General features: G+C 38.7%; 1 protein-coding gene across 2 annotated transcripts in view; it reads left to right on the top strand.

The window, feature by feature from the left end:
• The window catches only part of rassf3 (Ras association domain family member 3), a 64,605-nt gene that overhangs the window by 17,092 nt on the left and 27,584 nt on the right, over positions 1-19,929 (top strand). The window contains exon 1 of one of the 2 annotated variants that reach the window (XM_037760355.1): positions 14,636-15,174. The exons of the other annotated variant lie outside the window; for it this stretch is intronic. Within the exon in view, the coding sequence (XP_037616283.1) occupies positions 15,052-15,174 (123 nt within the window). The 5' untranslated portion in view covers positions 14,636-15,051. Of the gene's footprint in view, positions 1-14,635; positions 15,175-19,929 lie in introns of those variants that run through there. 2 annotated transcript variants of the gene reach the window in all.

Raw genomic sequence — 19,929 nt, 5'->3', positions numbered from 1 at the left:
ATTTTGTTTATCTCAATGTGCAAATATTGTTTTAAATAAATATATATTTTTACGATTTACTGAAACTCAGTGGGAAGGAGGGCACAGAGTTTTAAAAGTTAGAAAAGTAAATTTAAATAAAGGAGGAATGTTAATGTGTTTTCCCTCTGAGGTTTTATGGCTACTCATTAACAGCTATTGGCTTGGTTAGGGCCAGGGTGGGGTAACACTATAGTAAATACACACTCACAATCACACACTTCAGCAGGAAGGAAAACTGTTGTAAAACTTGAGAAAACATATTCTAGTGTGGGAACATTTTCTCTTCTTTGTTCGCTGTTTTATTTCCAAACTGTCCAAACTTTCCTTCTCTAGTGTTTTCTTTCCTTCTCTCTCTTGTGTCTCTGAAGAAATGTGACTTTTCACTATAATATGGCTGCTATTTGAAGTCTTAGTTAATGGTTTCGCTTTACTTTGTGTTTATGACTCAGCTCTGTTATGTCACCTGTCATTAGGATGAGGGTTAGACTGATTGGGTTGTTTCAAAGCAGATTTTTGGGGGTTGTTTAAGAAGTTTTAAAAGCAGAAATAGGGGCTTATGGGGGTTTCTGTAACCAGAATATTATGTTTATATGAATGAAAACTACTGGCAGTGAATGTTTTGTGATATATTGAAGAAAACTGGGATTCTAGTGGCATTAGTTTTATCTAAAAGTGTAACTTGGTAACGCAAAATATAGTTGAATATCTAACTATAAAGCCAGGAATCTGTGTTTGTGGGTATGTGGGTGTGTCCTTCGCATATCTCGAGAATCAGTCATCCGATTGATTTCACACTTGGCAGGTATATTGCTCGGGACCCAAGGGAGTGCAGTGTCGAATGTTGTGCAATTTGGCCAGATGGTGGCGCTATAACAATGACCTTTACATTTTGGCCTGTAACTTTTGAGTATCAGAATTTTGTCCAAATATTATTTTTCTTTGCTACTACTCCTACAAATTTTCTCTGGATCAAGCCAGAAAAAGTTACATTTTCAGATTTTTGATGTTCCATACAGTTTTGCTATAGCTGGCCCTCAAAGTTGGCTTAAATGCTGTGGGCAGGACTTATATTACAAAAAATAAAATATCTCCTGAATGCTTCATGCTATTGGAACCACATTTGGTGGAAATGTGTGGATATGATGTCTGAGTGATCATGACAAATTTGGTGCCATTTGGCCAATAGGTGGTACTGTAGCAGCATCATCTATCTATAAAAGAGGTATTCTCTGTCTGTCTGTGGATATGTGGGTTTATCCTTCGCATATCTCGGGAACCGTTCATCCAATCAACTTCACACTTGGCGGGTACAAGCAGCCATACCGTGGTTCTCGACAATGCTGCAAGCAGAACTCCTGGCTGATAAAAACTTGTTGAGACTGAGAACTCAGAACAGTAATTCAGTTCTTAGAAAGTTGATTCTGGGTCTGAGTCAGCATTAGCTCACTGTCACGGCAATAAACAGCACTCAAGTGATTAAACAGGAACTCCCTTCTCTCTTTCTAGTCTTTTTTCCTGTATTTGCTCATTCATATTTGTTTTATGTGTTGCAAGACATAAATAAACAGATGTTCAATGTCAGTTACTCAGTAAGAAAAATATCAAATGTTGTCACACCGAAACACACACACACACACACACACACACTGAGTCAGGCTAAATCCCACAACTGCAGCACTAAATCATTTGGGGGTTAAGAAAGAGCACACACACAATGTTATTCTAGATGGTTCACCTCCACACAACCTCACAACACACGCTCACACTGTTTTATTGCCAGTGCTCTAAATAAAAGTCAGAGTTCAGTGCAGAAGCTTTACTGTTTCTCAAGGAGAAGGTTTGTACCATTTACAGGTTTTTACAACAAACACTGACGATTTTTTATTGATTTTGACTAATTGGACTATTGTTTGGAGCTAGGCTAGCTGTGTCCCAGCCTGTTTGCATGAAAAGGCATATAAATGCCACGATAATGCGCAAGGTGTTTAGCGTGCAATAAGTACGCCTTTCTTTTATTTTCTGCGTGTCTTTTGTACACCATGTATCCTGTACTGACTGCAATGTAAACACATCTGCAGTGTTTTGTTTTGTAAGTTACGTTAGTGACGATTGTCACATGTTCTTTGTTGACGTTTGTGACGGGATTTCTGTAGTTGTTTCCGTACGTGTTTTACTTGGTTTACTTTTCTACATTAAAGATACTGTAGCAGCTTTTTAAATAATCCTGGATCAGAATTTATGGATATCCCTCAAACATCTCATCTCCTCACTATCAAACATCTGATTCCATAGTGTTCTCTTCCTGTAAACAAACATCATCGCCATCTGCTTATCATCCCTCTCTTCCTCTTCCTCGTGTATCTCTGTTAATCTTCCCTCTCCTCCCGCCCTCTAATCAGCCGCCTATTGTGTTAAACACAAACAGTGTGGAGGCTTACCTGCCGAACACAGAGGGCGAGTCTGAGAGGAAATCAAAGATAAAACATGTTTATATAAAAGTCAAATGTCGCAACCACCAGTTTCCCTCGTCTCTATGGAGTTTTTTAGCTCCTTTCAGCTCGTTATTTTAATTTTTGCGCAATTGTAGCTGCTGTTTAGGTTCATTCTCACTGCTCTCATAGCGTTGTTTTCAGTGAAAAAGCTCTCATAAACTCACTATAAACTACCTGCTCAGCACCAAACAGCAGACAGATCAAGTTAGCAACTGGCTGGTGAACATAGTGGAGCATTTAGCAACGAAAGAGCCAGATATTTCCTTCAAGAGTTGGTGGAGACCAAAAACAGAGCTAAAAGAGAGGGAATATTGGACTTATATTGGTCGGTTGGACAAAAACAAAACTCTAAATGAACACTAATGTTGCTTTTTGTCTGCTGGATGTGTAGAAAATCAATCAATACAGCCAAAAAAACGTAGTGTCTTGGGTTTAAATTATTCACTCAACTCAACATAAACATGAAGTTTTGGAGACCCAAATAGGTTAAATACTCAACCTAATATTACGGTTCGTATGATATCTTACGAAAAGTTATTCCTTATTTTTCGTGCACTTTCCTACGACGTGACATGTTTTCCATACTTATGTTACGTTGTTTCCGTATGTGTTTAACTTAGTTTACGTACTTATTTTAAGCCCTACCATGAAATTTTCCTTCCTAACTACGATGTTTTGTTGCCTGAACCTAACTGCGGACGTTTGCATGGCGTACAAATGACACGTGAAAAGGTTAAAATGCGTACTCATGACACGTAGAATGTAATATTGTGCTATTTAATCGCCTTCCCGTGAGACCGGGTTGCAAACAGTGTTCAATAACTTTAAAACCACGGAGAAAGAAAACAGTGTTCAAGAGGAAAAATGTTCCAAAGTGGTAAGAAAAACAATAGCCAAAATCACAATAACACATGTCAAACACAGACGGGCTGCAAAGAGGAGCAGAGTTTTTATGTCGCTGCATGAACATCAGACAACCACAAAGATTTATGGCCTCAAAGCCTCAGACAAAACTGGCATTTACAGCTTCTTTCCAAGGCCAAAGACGCATGGTGGTGTCACAAAACCTGCAGCTACAGAAATATTTGATGAGTTTCTTATAATTTCATCCATCTGCATTGTCAAAAAAAACACACAATGAGAGACAAAGAGAGTCAAAAGCTGTAACAGTGAGCTGAATTATAGCAGCCAGAATAACACTGTAATCTTCGTGGATTGTGAAGGATTAACTCCGCGGTCAGATGCGGGTCTGACAGACAAAAGCTCCCCCATCATCAGCTGCCTGTTGCAGAAACAGGACACCAGCCGACGGCTTAGAGACCCACCAGCAGACGAGCCCCATTGATTTCCTTCATTTTTTGGCTCCTGACATGTCCCAACATGGCCAACAGAGCAGCTAACAGCCAGCTGAGCCTCGCGTCGCCTCTGAGGAGTCCTTGTGGGACAGTTTCTGTTGTGTTGCATTTATGTTTAGCAGGTTTATGATTCATATCTGTCTTTTATACCTTTTTTTCTGTGGAAAGAATGTGCATGTTGAAGCAATAATAACAAAGGTGATCAAATCGTTATTTTATGTTCGTGTTGTCATGTGACAAAATAAACACTAAAGGGATAGTTTGGGTGTTTTGAAGTGGGGTTGTATGAGCTACTTATCCAAATTTACCACTGCTTTACCTTGCCGTTAGACAGTCCTTTTCAAAAGGGAACTAGAGCCGTTTTATCCATTCATGCTCTCATCAAACCCACCAGACTCCATTGGGAAAAACTGTAATTTTATCTCGCAGAACACGGGGGTTGCTGGTCTACCGCTACCTCAATTGGTTAGTTTGTTTGTGTTATTATGTGACTTTGGAGAATCCGAACTAAAGGTTTAAAACACCAAAGTCACACAATAACACAAGCAAACTAACTGATCGAGGCAGCGGTAGACCAGCAACTCCTGTGTTCTGCGAGGTAAAATTACTGTTTTTTTCAATGGAGTCTGGTGGCTGTGAAGGGAGCATAGATAACCGCTTCAGTTCCCTGTTGGAAACATAGACTTACATAGAAGGTAAACGTACACTTAAACTGATACTGATTTTTTTTTGTGGATTCTGTAGGTAATAAACTGACTATGGATAAGTACCTCATACAACCCCACTTCAAACCACCCAAACTATCACTTTAAATACAGGTGAGTGGCAACAACAGGTGCTGGTTTCAAGAAGCAACTTTACTGGGTTCAAAGCCAGAGCAGCTCTTTGACATCAGTACATGTTTCATGTTTCATTTGAGGTGATTCTGGGGGTAAAAGTTATCGAGATAACCCTGTAAAACCTGCTCTTGTATTCGCGTGTGCTTCTATGTAAAAATGCTCAAAAATATCTGTTAACAGCAGAATTTTTAAAGCCCGGATTTCTTCATCCACTCTACAACATGAGACCGGTGTTTTCACATTTCAACCACTGGAAGATTATTTTTCCAAAACCTCAATTGTCAGTGGAAAATGTCAGCTCAGTGTGAATTAACACAGGAAAGGATGTGTTTATCTGTAGGTCTGCAGGTCTGTGGCCACATTTATGAAACTCATCACAAAATAAAACCCAGTTTAATTTAATGCAGGTGTGCAGGAGTTAGAAGCCGTGTATCAGGAGGTAAAATGAACTCGGCAAAAGAAAATTCTAGGTAGTTTTTCTGCTGGCGGTTCAAAGGAAAACACAGATCTGTATCAGGGTGGGACGCTACAGGACTCCTCTGTGTGTGTGTGTGTGTGTGTGTGTGTGTTTGCTCTTATCTTGGATCCTGTCCTTATCCAGGCGAACAATCTCAGTCTCAGATACCAACCGGTTGAGGTAAAAGCTCACTATAAATGACACAATTCACTATTCATACATACAGCTCAAACGGAGCAGAGACACACTGACCTGACTGTCAGCAAAATGAAATACACCGATACGCCGTTGGCTGAATGCACGCTGACAGACCTCAGATTGAAACAACAAACAGAGCAAGAAAAGGCGTGTGAATGACATGATAATGCACAAGGCAAAAGCGTGTAATGAGAACGCCGTCCTTGCTTATGGCGTGTCATGAGCTAGTGACAGAATAAAAAGACTGCTTATGGCGGGCGGGGGAGTGCGAGACCAGTGTTTTGCTTTGTAAGTTACATTAGTGACATGTTTTTAGTGATGTTTGTGACTTGTTTTCCATACTTATGTTATGTTGTTTCCATAATTTAACTTAGTTTACGTACTTATTTTTAGCCCAACAATGATGTTTTTTCCTAAACCTAACTAAAGGCCCTGACATGCCAAGCCAATGGTCGGCTGTCGGACTGGTTTTTGAGGTGTGTCCCGCACCGTTGGCTCTAGTCTGCTCATGTTGGATTTTTTTTTCGGCCGAGGGAGAGAGATTGTGTTGGCAGGGTAGAAAATGTTATCACGCCAATAAATCTCTTTGAATTGAATTAAACTGTGTGTGTACGTGTGTGTTCCTCTCAACTGTGTGTTGAGTCCAGACCAGCTGCTTCCCCTCATCCTGTTGGATTTTGAGTAATTTAATTCAGCAGAAAGAGTATTATTATTATTTTCTGAAAGGGCAATTTCCTCCAAATGACCTCGAGCTCGCAAAACTCCCATCCGTTTGAAAATACGACTATAATGCGCTCTTTGAGCAGGATATAAAAAGGTTGAATTTAACCTTTAGCACCTCCCCGTCAGGGGTGGATTCAGTCACATTTCCTGCTGTCTTGGACTGTACTGTGCATGCATACAGGGGCTCGATATGAGCACACAGTTGGTCTCTTTATTGTTTGTCTTTAGCCAGCTTATCACAGTGGGCGGCATCAGTTTACAGGCTACACCGCTGTAGTTTCCCTCTCACTATCTCTATTTATAGCCTCCTGCTATATCTCAGAGAGCCTGGCTGCAGAAATGCAAAACTATTTATGATTGTGATATTCATTCAAATATATAGCAAAGTTAGATGTGAATGTGGAACAAAACTCTATAGTCTAAAACTTGCTAAATAGTTACTAAATAAAAAGTTAGGGTTCATCCTCTGAGGACTTTGAATATCTGTAGTAAATTGGTGCTTTTACTGAAATAAAAGATCTGAATACTTCTTCCACCACTGATGCTTTTAAACATGTGCTAAATGTTTGTTTTCTGGTAACATCTGTGTTTTTTGTGGGAGGATTTAAACTGACTAATTAAAGTTATCACGATAAATATAGTCTGAAAAAGTCCACACCTTGTAGCTCCTTTTAATGCTGCTCGTCCCTCAACCACCACTCCCACATTAACCATCAATAGAGGTGTAACTCTGCTCCTCCATGCAGCTGCAGTGTGACCCTTCAGGGCTGCGTTGGTTGAATCCGTGCTCTCGCTGTCTGTCTGTGATTATGTGATACGGCGAGGCAGCGTGTGATCCTCAGACGGCATTCCTCTGCTCTTTGATCACTCAGTGTTTTGTCTGTCTGGATGAAACAGTGGGCCACCTGGTGATGGGGGGGGGGGACACAGGATGCTGGGACACACTCAAAATACTCTACATCACTATCTGAAATCCCAAAATGAACCTGCACATGGTAAAAATCTGCATGAACACAACTGCTTTCATGTAATTTGTGGATCAGGTTTACATCCCCTGAGGCAACGTGGAGCTCAGGTTGGATATATAACACCTGTAGCACCAAAACAAAAGACCCACACACTCATCCTCACAGGTGTGACTACCTGGGCCCCACGCTGCTGCTGCTGCAAGACCATCTCCGGCTGTTTCCTGTCTTCTGCTTAGCATTTCAAGGCATGCGTGTGATGTTCCCACCTTCAGGCTTTATTCTCTCCTGTATATTATTAGTCTGAGTGTTCCCAGACCAGTCAGAAAGTTGATAAATCACCCTAACTTGAAAACTTAAAGAGGCCTTGATGCACCAAAGCACCTTTTGGCAATCATTAAGCATCTGTAGCAGACTTTCACTTGCAGTTTTTTTTGCAGTGGTTCCGGCCCTCTTGGTTTGTCATTTTAAAAAGTTGGTCCCCAGAAAAAAAGTTTAGGAAACACTGCTGTAAAGCACTTTCCTATCATTTGAATTCACATTTTAGGGTAAATACCACCAGAAAAAGCTCCTTGCTGAGCTGTAAAACTGACATCCCACTAAAGAAATAATCACTGTTGGTTCCCATGTTTAAAGTAGATTTAAAACACCCACCCACCCACCACCACTATCTCTACTGCCTTTAAATTAGAGAACAGACTCACACCCATCTGCAGAATACAAAGAAACACACCCCACCTATAAACCCACACCTGGTCCCGTGCACAAACAACACACTTACCTGCACAAGGTGACAGCATCTTTGCTCAGTGAGGTCATCTTCGCCTGAGGGGGAAACTGTTAACACCCCTCTCTCTCTTTCTCTCGCCGTCTCTTCTGTCTGTTTCTGTCGTTCTTAGTTTTCTAAATATGACACATTCCTCAAAGTTTGACCTTTGATCTTTCGCCTAACCTCTCACATAGCGTGACTTCTCACCCTCCGCACTCCCAACAACTTTACCTTAACTTAGCCACAGTCACTTTACACATACAGTACAGCCAAAACTGTACATTAAATGTAAAGAAATAGAAGAAAACATAACCATTTACAACATGTTTGAACTCTAAAACATATAAATAGATAGACTGAATGATTGATTGATAGTAATAAATGATATTTCTATATTATATGAAGCCATAACGCTGATTTTATACATGAAGTAGTGGTGCAACGGTTCAACAAGCCCACAGTTTGTTTTTTACGTCAATGAACAGTAGAAGAAGTACTCATCAGTACCAATACCACAGCGTAGAAATACTCTGTTACAAGTAAAAGTCCTGCATTCAAAATTGTACTTAAATAAAATTACAAAAGCATCAAAATATACTTAAAGTACCAAAAGTAAAAGTACTTATTATGCAGAATGACTCATTTAAAAATGAATAATGTCTTTAGATGACGAGTATAGAGAGAAAATAAAACATCCTTATTAACTGTTGACTTTAATCTCATGGAAATTCATTCATAAATGTGTCTAAATAGAAAAATAACAACATGACTTCAATGGATGGTAAAAGATGAAGCTTTAATTCATCTTTACACCTGGATTTTGATGCTTTGATGTTTCTCACTGTCTCATCACCACCCAGGATTCATGTAGATATCAGGTGGATCAGAGGTCTGTTGGAGCTTGTTGCTGCTTTGAAACTGGATTAATGTTTAACCAGACGTTCAGCTGCAGGTACACACCAGGAGGGAGTAAAAATAGACTTCACAGGAGACTAAAACACTTCCATGAAACTAATTAAATACTTTTAGATGGTGCACCAAAATGCAGTCATGATTTTGATTGCTAAGTACTAAGACATTAATCATCTGTACATTACTTTTTCTAGAGTCATTCGGACAAAATCCAGAGGTTTGGGATTCATTTAAAGGACCATCAAGTGATTTATATATTTAATTTAATGAAGAAAATCTTTATTTTTATCCTTTATAGTGTCTTATTGTGTCTGATACTGACAACATAATGAAACAGTCCTCCTGCAGAGACTCACAGGAGTTACTTGTTTTATTCTGGACATGTAACCAACTTAATTGCTAATTTTTAAATAAATAACTGAAATAATTAGTTCGCAGGGGGCCTATACAGTCCAAAGAATGTGTCACATTGGTCGTTTTTAAGTGCGAAGAATCATTTTTAGGTAAAATCTCTGGGAGAATAGCTAACATAAGTCAGCAGTGACCATTTGCCCTTAGTTTTTTTGTAGGAAACCCTCAGACCTGCCCCGCCTCTGGAATGTATGTAATGTATAACTACGATGATCCATCTCACCGAAACCACCAGACCACATTCCTCTACCACAACGTCTCTCCTTCTACATATCTCTTACTCAGTAGCTATAACTCAGAATTTAGCATATATCTCATTCATTCTTATGACTCCTTAGTCACATTACTGTTCTTTATATCTTTATTGTTGCAAATGATCTCTGAAATAAGTGTCTGAATCGGACCAAAAAAGGTGCAAGTACCCTAATTCAGCAGTTGCATGATATGATATATTTATATTTATACACATATCTGTGTGTAGGTTGGTGCCATGGGAAAGTTTTACTCTTTGAATCTTCCCTGCTGTTTGAGCTCTTTGTGCCTCCAGAGTTACAGTAGAGTGTGAGCGTGTTAGTTACTGTCGGAGCTGCTGCCCTCACTGGAATCTGAGTAATGTTTAACCAGACCGGCTCCGAGCCAAAGAGACCGGACAGCAGATTAACACCAGAGAGTGAAACCTGCAGAGCTCATTTCACACGCTCCAACCCAGTCATCTCCATGTGTATATATATATATATATATATATATATATATATATATATATATACTGTTTATGATGTTTACATGTGTGTAACACGTAACTGGGATACCCCCCAAAAAAAACAAATATAACCAGGACACTAGAGTTCATATACTGTATGTGTTCACTGTATGCCTTTTAAACTGTGTCTACATACAACTAACGTTATGGATATGATCAGCACATTAATCAGTTTGCGAATAGAAACAAATAATTCAATATGAATTGTGTCTTCAGAGCTGTTTATATGTAATAATGCAACGTCTTCTTCGTAGGATATCTTACGATATCTCTATAGCCTAAATACTGTGTTAAAGGCTTTTACAAACTATAATATGCAAATCTCTCAAGTAATATTTACAGTTTCTATAGGATTAATAATGTATGCATTTAAAAATAGATGATTATAAGTACAAAATACATGTTCATTGATTTTTGACAGCTTCAGTCAGAGCAAAGCAGCATTGGTATCAGCTTTGAGGCACAATTTTACTGTCTGATAGTGGCCAAAAATAAGATATAACCTACAGTGAAACGGCAGAGGAGGTTTAAAGAATGCAAATCATTTCTGTTTTGGTTAAAATGACAATCATAAAAACTCAAAAAAGCATCAGCATGTGTATTAGTGTCTCTGCCCTCCTGCTGCAGAGACAATATGGTGGCGTCTTATCTGTGTGTTTTGGATGGATCTCTGCAGTACTTTAAAGGGCATGATGGTGGTTTGGCTGCCCTTAGATGTGCCATATTTATTTTTGGTCTCTTTTCTAACCCTGCTGGTTTTAAATTAGAGCCTGTCTGTCTAAAAATCTCCAAGCTTGTCCACTAGTTGTTCCTAGTGCTGCTGCATGTGTGTGTGTGCGTGTGTATGGGTTCGGCATGATTTGGTGCAGATGTAGCGTAGATTTCACCCTGCAGCTGAACCTGAAGCTGATGCTTTTTGGCCCTTTATTTGCAGCTGGGTGGGCTATTAAATATATAATGTTAAAAATCTTTAACCCTGCATGTAGTAGGAAGGAGGTCCTGGAAGTAGCTGGAAACAGAAGGTGCACCACCTCTTACACATTTAATTGTCTCTGAGCTCAGTAATAGTTTACAGTTGTTGGCCCGTGGAGGGCCGATATATAAGAGACTTAACACACCCCGCCGAAAACATGATTAAACTCTGATCCATTTTACGACCACATAAACTCAGCAGGTTGCTGCTCTACTGAACATGCTGTATTACAGGGTTAGGTATGCTTTTTATTTCTTATTTATGTTTTACGATGCTGTATGACGGCAGCAAATGCTGAAAATATGTACATTTCTGTATGAGAAAGTTGGAGACGGTCATATTAAACCTTATTAGAAACACATTGACAAAAGTCAAAGCAGGTGTTGTTGATATTAATGAGTAAAAAGCAGTGGGCAACCTCCGGGTCTGAAAAGTGAAGCCAATGCAGAAGTGCCTTAAACTGTCATTCTTTCTAATAACCAGCAGGGGGTGACTCCTCTGGTTGCATAAATAAGTCTGACTGTATAGAAGTCTATGAGAAAATGAGCCTCCTTCTCTCTTGATTTATTACCTCAGTAAACATTGTAAACATGAGTTTATGGTCTCAAATCGCTAGTTTCAAGTCTTCTTCAATACAGCATGATGTTCATTTAGTAAATTATGGTCCCATTTAGAGTCAAATAGACCATAAAGCAGGTAATGCTTTAGGGCGCGGCTACCTTGTGATTGACAGGTCGCTACCATGGCGTTGTCCGGTCTGGGAGTTGTCCATGTTTTCGTCTTAGAACTTTAACCCTTTCACAGTGTTTTCAGTTCATGAAAGTTAATTAGAACATTTTGGTCGCCTGAAAATGTCTTATTCAGCGTTCAGTTGCAAAAAAACAAGACGGCGACGGCCAAAATGCCAAACTCAAGGCTTCAAAACAGCAGTCCACAAACCAATCGGTGACGTCATGGTGACTATGTCCACTTCTTATATACAGTCTATTGTATTTGGTCATAAAAAAGTGTTGGACAAATTAAAACTTTGACCAGATGATGGTGCTAGATGAAAAATCAGGGGATCACCAAAGTTATTACGATTCAACCTGAGAGTAACATGAATGTGTGAACCAAATTTCAAGGCAATCCATCCAATAGTTGTTGAAATATTTCAGTCAGGTCCAAAGTAGTAGACCACTTTTTTAACCATGTAGGTATCATGGCTAAAATTTAAGAATATCAAATGGAGAGTTGTTTTTTGTTGTTTTATAAACTGCCTGCGTCACCCTGACAGCCTAACTTTTGCATATTACTCACCATGTCTTGCTACAAAAGTAGCTAGTCTTCCTCTATAAAAAGTTAACTAAAACCCATGCCGTATGGTAAAACCAAACCACATTGAGACTTCTCATTTTGGGTTTGGCTGATTTCATCCAGAGCCTCCCATTGTCCAGAGCAAACATGACCCCAAAAACATCCCAGATCAAGAGATTTAAAGCCTTGTTTTTTACAGTATTGTATGATAATATCATCCAATCATTGTTTTAACTGTATTATCTGTTGGTTTCTATCTTGATACTTTTGTTGGGTGTGGCATTAGTTGCTTCTTCTTGCCTGAGGCCTCATTTCAGGTTCATCTAGTGAATTAGAGTGGACATTTGTGGAGACAAAACAAACCGACCATTAACAAACACCCTGGAGGCTGCAGCTAACTCCTAATTAGCCTCCTTTAGATGGGAGCGCTTATGTGCTCATTAAAACATTCACTGCAGGTAGAGACTATTAAAGAATGAAAAAAGTCACATTATTCACCAGTTAAAATTTAAAAAAGATGTATGCAATCAACCTCCCACCGACCACCAGCAGCATTAAGACCTCCTGGAAATTAAAAGGTCTGTTCCACCCAATGAAAAGGGTGCACACATTGGCCTTAGCAATTAAACACAAAATGCGTCAGTCCAGCAGTAGCTATTAAATCCCTTTGGTGTCAGTATTTTTAGTTTACTTGATGCAAGCAGTGGCAGGAAAAGCATGTTGCAGAGGAAAAAGCTCAGAAAGTTAGCGTTAGTTTGTTGCCTGTTGATCGAGGTAAGACACTACTGTTTTACATTGTGCTGCTGCTCTGTAACTGACCTTTGACCTTTTATTTTTAGGAATGTGGCTAAATGTATTCTTGTCTGTGGTTTTTCAAGCTTTGTTTTGAATTTCCTGAGGTTTGAGGGCGACTCCACGCCTCTCATTTTGCCTCTGGGCGCTTCAAATGTCAGCAGAAAGTGCAGAAAAACTGCAAACTTGAATCTCTGTGTGCTCAGCATTCATGGAAATATGCTGTAATGCGGATAAATCTGGTGTAAAAGTTGGACCTCGGAGCTTTCAGTCGTATCACACCATCTTTATTCATCGTTGACATGCCAAAAATCATGGATTGATCTCAGTCCACCTCCATGATTGAACTGAGCAAGCTCCATCTGCTCATAAAAAATGTGTTATGTTGTTGAAATGGACTGTGTTGGCATTGTTTCGCCAAAATACAAGTTAAAGAATGAACTTTCATGCTTTTTCTGGTCTGTTTTCATCTGGTATTGTGTACTGTTGTGTTGTTTATGAGGCAAAACAATAGAAGGGAGAATTTAATGACCTAGATTTACAGGCTGGAAAGTGGTTTTACTATTGAGTACAACTGACCACTAAAACAATACAATATGCTTGAATAGAAATCCGTTACTTTGCTGAAAGTTTACTGATGAAAAGGAAAATTACTGATGTAAAAACAAATGTCAGAATGTCAAGAAACAAATAATACACATGTAAGAGTTGAGAAACTTTTAATTTGCATAATAAAAATCACATAAAAACAACTAAAACCACTCATACCCTTTATTTTTTTCTCTCACTGTTTAATAATAAAATAATTATAATTATAATAATTATAATAATAATAGAAGTAATGCAAAGAGTTTACAGTTTACAGAAAAAGAAAAAGAACAACAATTGAGGTTAAAAAAAACAGGCACAAAATATTAGCATACTGTGGAGAAAGAAAAAAAAGAAAGCATATACAACATAAACATAAATATATGTTGATAGATATTCAATACAATAAAAACAATACAATATGCTTGAGTAGAAGTCCTTTGCTTTGCTGAAAGTTTACTGGTGAGAATGAAAATTACTGATGTAAAAATCTACTTGGGATAAAAAAATATTAAATATATAGAATATTAAATAAATATTACACACGTTAGAGTTGAGAAACTTTTAATCTGCATGATAAAAAAATCACATAAAAACAACCAAAACTATCCAGCCTCTTTATTTTTTTCTTTCAGTGTTTATTATAATTATTTTTATTTTTATTTTTATAATTATTTTTATAATAATAATAATAATAATAATAATAATAATAATACAAGCAATACAAAGATAATAATAATAATGATAGTATTGGTATTAGTAGTAGTAGTACTAGTAATAATAATAATAATAATAATAATAGCAATAATACAAGTAATACAAAGAGTTCACAATTTACAGAAAAAGAAAGAGAATATTAATTAAGGTTAAGAAAACAGGCACAAAATACTGTTGAGAAAGAAAAAAATAAATATATATGTTATTCAAGATAACTAAAACAAATTATTTATTTCACAATTTTTAATCCTCATTAATCAACATAAACCACTCAAATCTGCCATGAGAGCGCTGATTGGCTGTCGAGTTGCATTGGGGCGTGGCGTCATTAAGTGTCATACATCTGATTGGTTGAGCTGCTCGTAGTGGGCGGGGCCTTACTGTAGCCTGTGCTGGCTGTCACACAGCAGAGAAGTTAAGACCATACATACGTTCAACAGTAGCAGTGAACAGGGATAGGCGTCGTTTAACCGGAGTTTTAAGTGGGATTTCCTTCGTTATTTGTCTCGAAATTGAAGAGTTTTCATAAAGGTGGCGTTAACAACGGATCGGTTTGTTTACTTGAGTAAAATGGAAACGTTTAAATGAGTTTTGGTGCCATACCGGTGGAGTAAAGCGAGTGTTTAGGAGAAGAGGAAGGAGGTCCCACACTGAGCAAACAGCGACTAATGCGAGCTCAGACACACGGAGGTAGCTTGGTTTGGAGGTCGTTTCAAGCTAAAACCTGTTCACTATCGGGGGCTTGGATGTGGCCGAATTTGACTCGAGGGGTTTTTCTTGCAAATGACGTGGAATAGCACGATGAGCAGTGGCTACAGTAGCTTGGAGGAGGACTCAGAAGAGTACTTTTTCACCGCCAGGACCTCTTTCTTCAAAAAACCTTCAGGAAAAGTCACAGTGAGCAAGGTAAACACATTGCTTCTTTCAAAGACAACCTTCCTGTAAGCTGTTTGTGTCTTTTAGACAAGTAGAACAACTCTAAAAGTCAAGTTGTGTCAATCAGAAAGGGGCGTCCTGCAGAACTCCATTGAAAAATCTGTTAATTCAATATTAATTAGCTTACTAGCAAAAGCACATATGAGATAGAAACTAACTGAAGCACATTTTCTCATGTTTAGTAGTCGTACTTGAATTCGGCATACATTTAGTTTAAAAAAAATGCACCCATTTTGATTAAATTAGCACTTTTAGTGTTGGTTCACCTGTTGTGTCCTGTTACCTTCGCCATCAGAAGGGGGCGTCTCTCAGAACTCCATTCAAAAATCTGCTAAATCAATATTCATTAGCTTCCTAACAAAAGCACATATGATATAGAGATTAACTAAAGCCCATTTTCTCTTGTTTAGTGGTCATACTTGAATTCGGCATACATTTGGTTTTAAAAAAACGCACCCATTTTGGTTAAATGAGCACTTTTAGTGTTGGTTCACCTGTTGTGTGCTGTTACCTTCAACCTGCAAAATCAAACATGCAGGTTGGTAGAGCTAGTTGAAAAATAATTTTCTGGTGATGTTCTCCATGCCGAATTTAGCAAAGGACCCTAAGGATTTGTAAAGTTGTATTTTTTTGTTTTACCTCTGACATTTGCTTGCCTATCAAGTAGGAAACCTCAAATCAACAGAATTGTTAGGCAAGTGTTGGGGGCAAATTATAGGAATATTTGCACAACAACCAGTTAATCCCCTTTTGACAGTTGCTAGGATTAGCATTGCATTTGACAATAAGTGTCTGTTGCAGATCAGTTATGGGGGGCTTAATATTAAGATTTAAATGGATGAATCAACAACAAAACATCTTAAAATACAGAAATTGGAGACTTTGATCAGCAGGCCAGTGGTTATTACCTCCAGAGACTCACATGAGTCCACCACAACCCCAACCTTGTGACCCAATTTGGCCTCAAACCAGAGTTTAAACAAGCCTATATAAAATCATGCTTTCTTTGCCTGCAGACGGAGAGAATTACGTCTAGACTGGGTATTGGATTGAGTCAAAACATGCAGCTTTATCTAAAAAATTAGGTCACTCTTCAGGTCTTTGACTAAATACCGGCCTTCTACAGTCTTCAAGTGGCTCTCACTCACACTGATCTACTTGTACATGCACTCACACACATACTCAGTGTCTCAGACAGTCGTGCAAACACAGCTGGTTTGTTCCACGCTTGCAATACTCAGCATACTGTAACAGAATCAAGCTATTCTTCTTCTTTTCTGCCCACTTCGTGTGTGTGTGTGTGTGGATTGCTTGCAAATTCTGCAGCAATGCATGACCCTTCACTTTTCCATAACGGGCCCTTTAACACAGGTCCTCATTCCTCACGGCAGTGTGTGTGGAGTGGATGCACAATGTGGTCCATACAGTGCTGCAAGAGAGAGGTCGTGACCTGTGGTGGTTTAAGCTGTGGCTCCGGACCTGAAATGGGACCCTGGCTCCTGTATGGTGGTTTCCCAACATGCCAGCAGTAATTACAACTAGAGAAGAGACGTGTCCTTTGGGAAAAACGTGTGGGACTGCTGTATGAAATTACTGGTTTACTATCGGAAAATTGCGAGGTTATCGTGAGAGTCCATGTGTATTTATGTTTGCCACGGAGTTGTACTTCTACTACAGTAATGGATTACCTACCGGAGTTGGCTACAGTTAGGAAATGGTAACTGTAGTAAAGCTGGCAGGAAATGAAACTGAAATTGTTGTGTCAGCAAACACCAGTATACTCCACTGTGACTAGTGGTCATTTAAAGATGTCCAAGATGGAAGAAGACACAACTTTCTTTTGCTTTTATGCACATTGCATTCAATTGCAAGACATCGTTAATTAGAGGCAACGCAATGTTGAGATCAGGGCTGCAAGTAATACGATTTCCATTATCTGTTGATTATGCCGATCAGCTTGGTGTGTCAGGGCCTTAACACCAGCACTCTGGCAACACATTGCCATTATTTTTGACCAGAAAAAGGGTCTTTAATTACAGAGTCTCCCAGGAGAGAGGAGACATTTCTCATTATGTTACCAGGCTGTAGTCCTAGTATGTCTTACTGTATGTGAAAGTGAAGTTTAATAAGCTGGAGTGTAAACAGAGAGAGACGGAGGACAAACAGAGACAGACACAAGGCAGACAGACTGATTGTGGATGGTCAAACATGGAAATGAGATGTAGCAGACTGGCCAGAAGAGGATTTATCTCCATATCCTACACACGCACACGCACATACACACTCATACAGTGTTTCAGTGGTGACTGAAGCCGGGTTTATACCCGTCGTTCCCTACCAACACGCAGACACATTCTTGCCCCCGCTCGCCCACTCATCCACCTTCTAAATGTGTGAATGGTGTTTCTGTCGGGAAATGTCACGCTGACCAGTGGGTCTGTGTGTCTCATGAAATAAAGGGTAATCCCACCCAACCCCCAGCACACACACACAAACACACAAACACACAAACACACACACACACTGGACAGCTAAAGCAGCTCATCTTCAATTCAAATCATGCTGGCAGACTGAAGGCTTACTGTATTCATCATCTTTCAGACATGATGTTTGGAGCTCATAGCCATGTTGCTTCCACTTCCACTGACACTGAATTAGTCTTATTTTTAACAACAACAATAATGCAATTTTTCTCATATAGCACTTATTTTAGAAAGTGCTTTACATAACGACATAAATAGACAAATATCCCTCCAGTCATGCATCAATATTAAGGCTTGTTCAGGGTGTCTGGCAGCATGCACTGGGACAAAGTAGGGAATACACATTTGACAGATCACTGGTGTTATTTTAGAGACAAACACACACATACTCTATTTTACACCTATTTAGAGTTTCCAGTTTAAGTGTCACAACATGTGGATTGAAAATAAATAACTTCAATTAAGAAAATTAACGCAGAAATTATTACCACGACAATGTTTTTATATGGAGTATGGTATTAAGTTGAGAGCAGTCTCGCAGTAGTTTGTGAAATAGTAACGAAATTTAATCTATTTGATTCGTGTACATCGACACGAGTTTCCCTTTTTTTCGTGATGCTCAGCATGACTTTCGTATTTTTCAGGCTTTTTTCTACGCAAGTCCAGTAACAGGTTTCAATTTCCGCTCCAGTCTTTTCAAAATAAAACTACTTAGGTTTAGGAAAAGATTGCGGTTTGGGTTTAAATAACTCTGGAAGTGCTGTACCTTAAGTACAGAAGTTACATGACAAATAAATCTTTAACTTGTGATTTCACACGGGGCGCGAACAGCAGACCTCATCCCTATGAGGCGTTCGCCACTCTTTATACTTCCTGTTTCGCAATTACGTGGATTAGATAAGGATTGATTTCGTGCAGACCATCATGAAAAAAATATGACATTTGTGTACACGAATCAATACATTAACTTTCGTGACTATTTCACCAACTGCTGTGCGACTGGGCTGAATATTCATTATGTTCTTATGAGTTCCAAGACAGCTCAAACTAGATAATAGAAATTATGTTTATACTGTATTTCAAAGCGGTTTGGTTTATTTTTACCTCAAAAATATTCATCCACATGGGGTCCTGACTTTGAGAAACTCTGCATTTAAATTATTCCAGTGCACAGTTGAATAAAGTCCATATGTTTTTACAGTAGTACCATCAATAATCGCAGTGTGTGTTGGCCGTGTGCAGCTGTGGTTTTCTGTACAGAACATTTAATGTAGTTTGCTCTGACAGTGCTTGTGTTGTGCCTGTGCAATGGATGGCTGTCAGCAGTTGGTTCTTCACTTACCAGTGTCCACTGACCATGAATAAGTTAATATACAGTATACTAGTGTAGGGTATCTAGAGCTATGTCCTTAACTGGAACTTGTTCCAGATTCTTAGAAACCAGGGACACATTACGAAACCTTCAATTATACTTATTGATTCCTAAAAGAGAAGTTTGGACTCGTTCTCTCTGTCTAAATCACTGTTTATGCATGCATCAATATACTTGCATAGTATTCCTAATATGGCAGCTCAGATAGTACTCAAAAGTGTGCAAAAATAGTTGCAAGGAGGAAGTTTGTCTACAGCCTGGTATAAAAAAATCTGTGACAAGTTTAAAACAGTAAACATTCAACAGGATGGAGATATTTTTCAAATTATTTTACCTTTTTACCAAAATGAAACCAAAGCACCTCCTCACATGTGGCAAATTACTGTTTTGGCAGCTTGAATCTTTGGAAATGAAGGTGTTTTCCATGTTCCACTTGCAGTATTTTTGTTTCTTTTCTCTGAGTATCAAGTTCATAAAACTGGCATCGAATGCCTGGTCATGATCCTAGCCTTGTTTACAAACTTATTTTTCTTGTTCTTCTTGTTCATCTTGTTCTCCCTCATTCCTCTTCTTGTTCTTGTTCTTGTTCTTGTTCTTGTTCTTGTTCTTCCTCCTGCTGTATCTGAGTGTGTAGATGCTGCGCTTGTTAAGTCAATGAAAGCAATTTGGCTTCTTATTGTCAGCCGATCGTTTATCTGCAATAATTTCATTATCGGAATAATACATAATAATATAAATTTCCTAGTATCGTCCGATAATTTATCAGGCCTGATATATATATCGTACATCCCTAGTATTTTATGTATGTAAAGTTTGTGTACGGCTACTAAGTGTTTGGACAACATTTACCATTTGAGAGCTTTAGCTTCT

The sequence above is a fragment of the Sebastes umbrosus genome, chromosome 23 (genome assembly GCF_015220745.1).
Source record: "Sebastes umbrosus isolate fSebUmb1 chromosome 23, fSebUmb1.pri, whole genome shotgun sequence".
Classification (NCBI taxonomy): Eukaryota; Metazoa; Chordata; class Actinopteri; order Perciformes; family Sebastidae; genus Sebastes; species Sebastes umbrosus.
The sequence above is the reverse complement of the archived record's forward strand: the minus strand, read 5'-3'. Positions and strand labels throughout refer to the sequence as shown.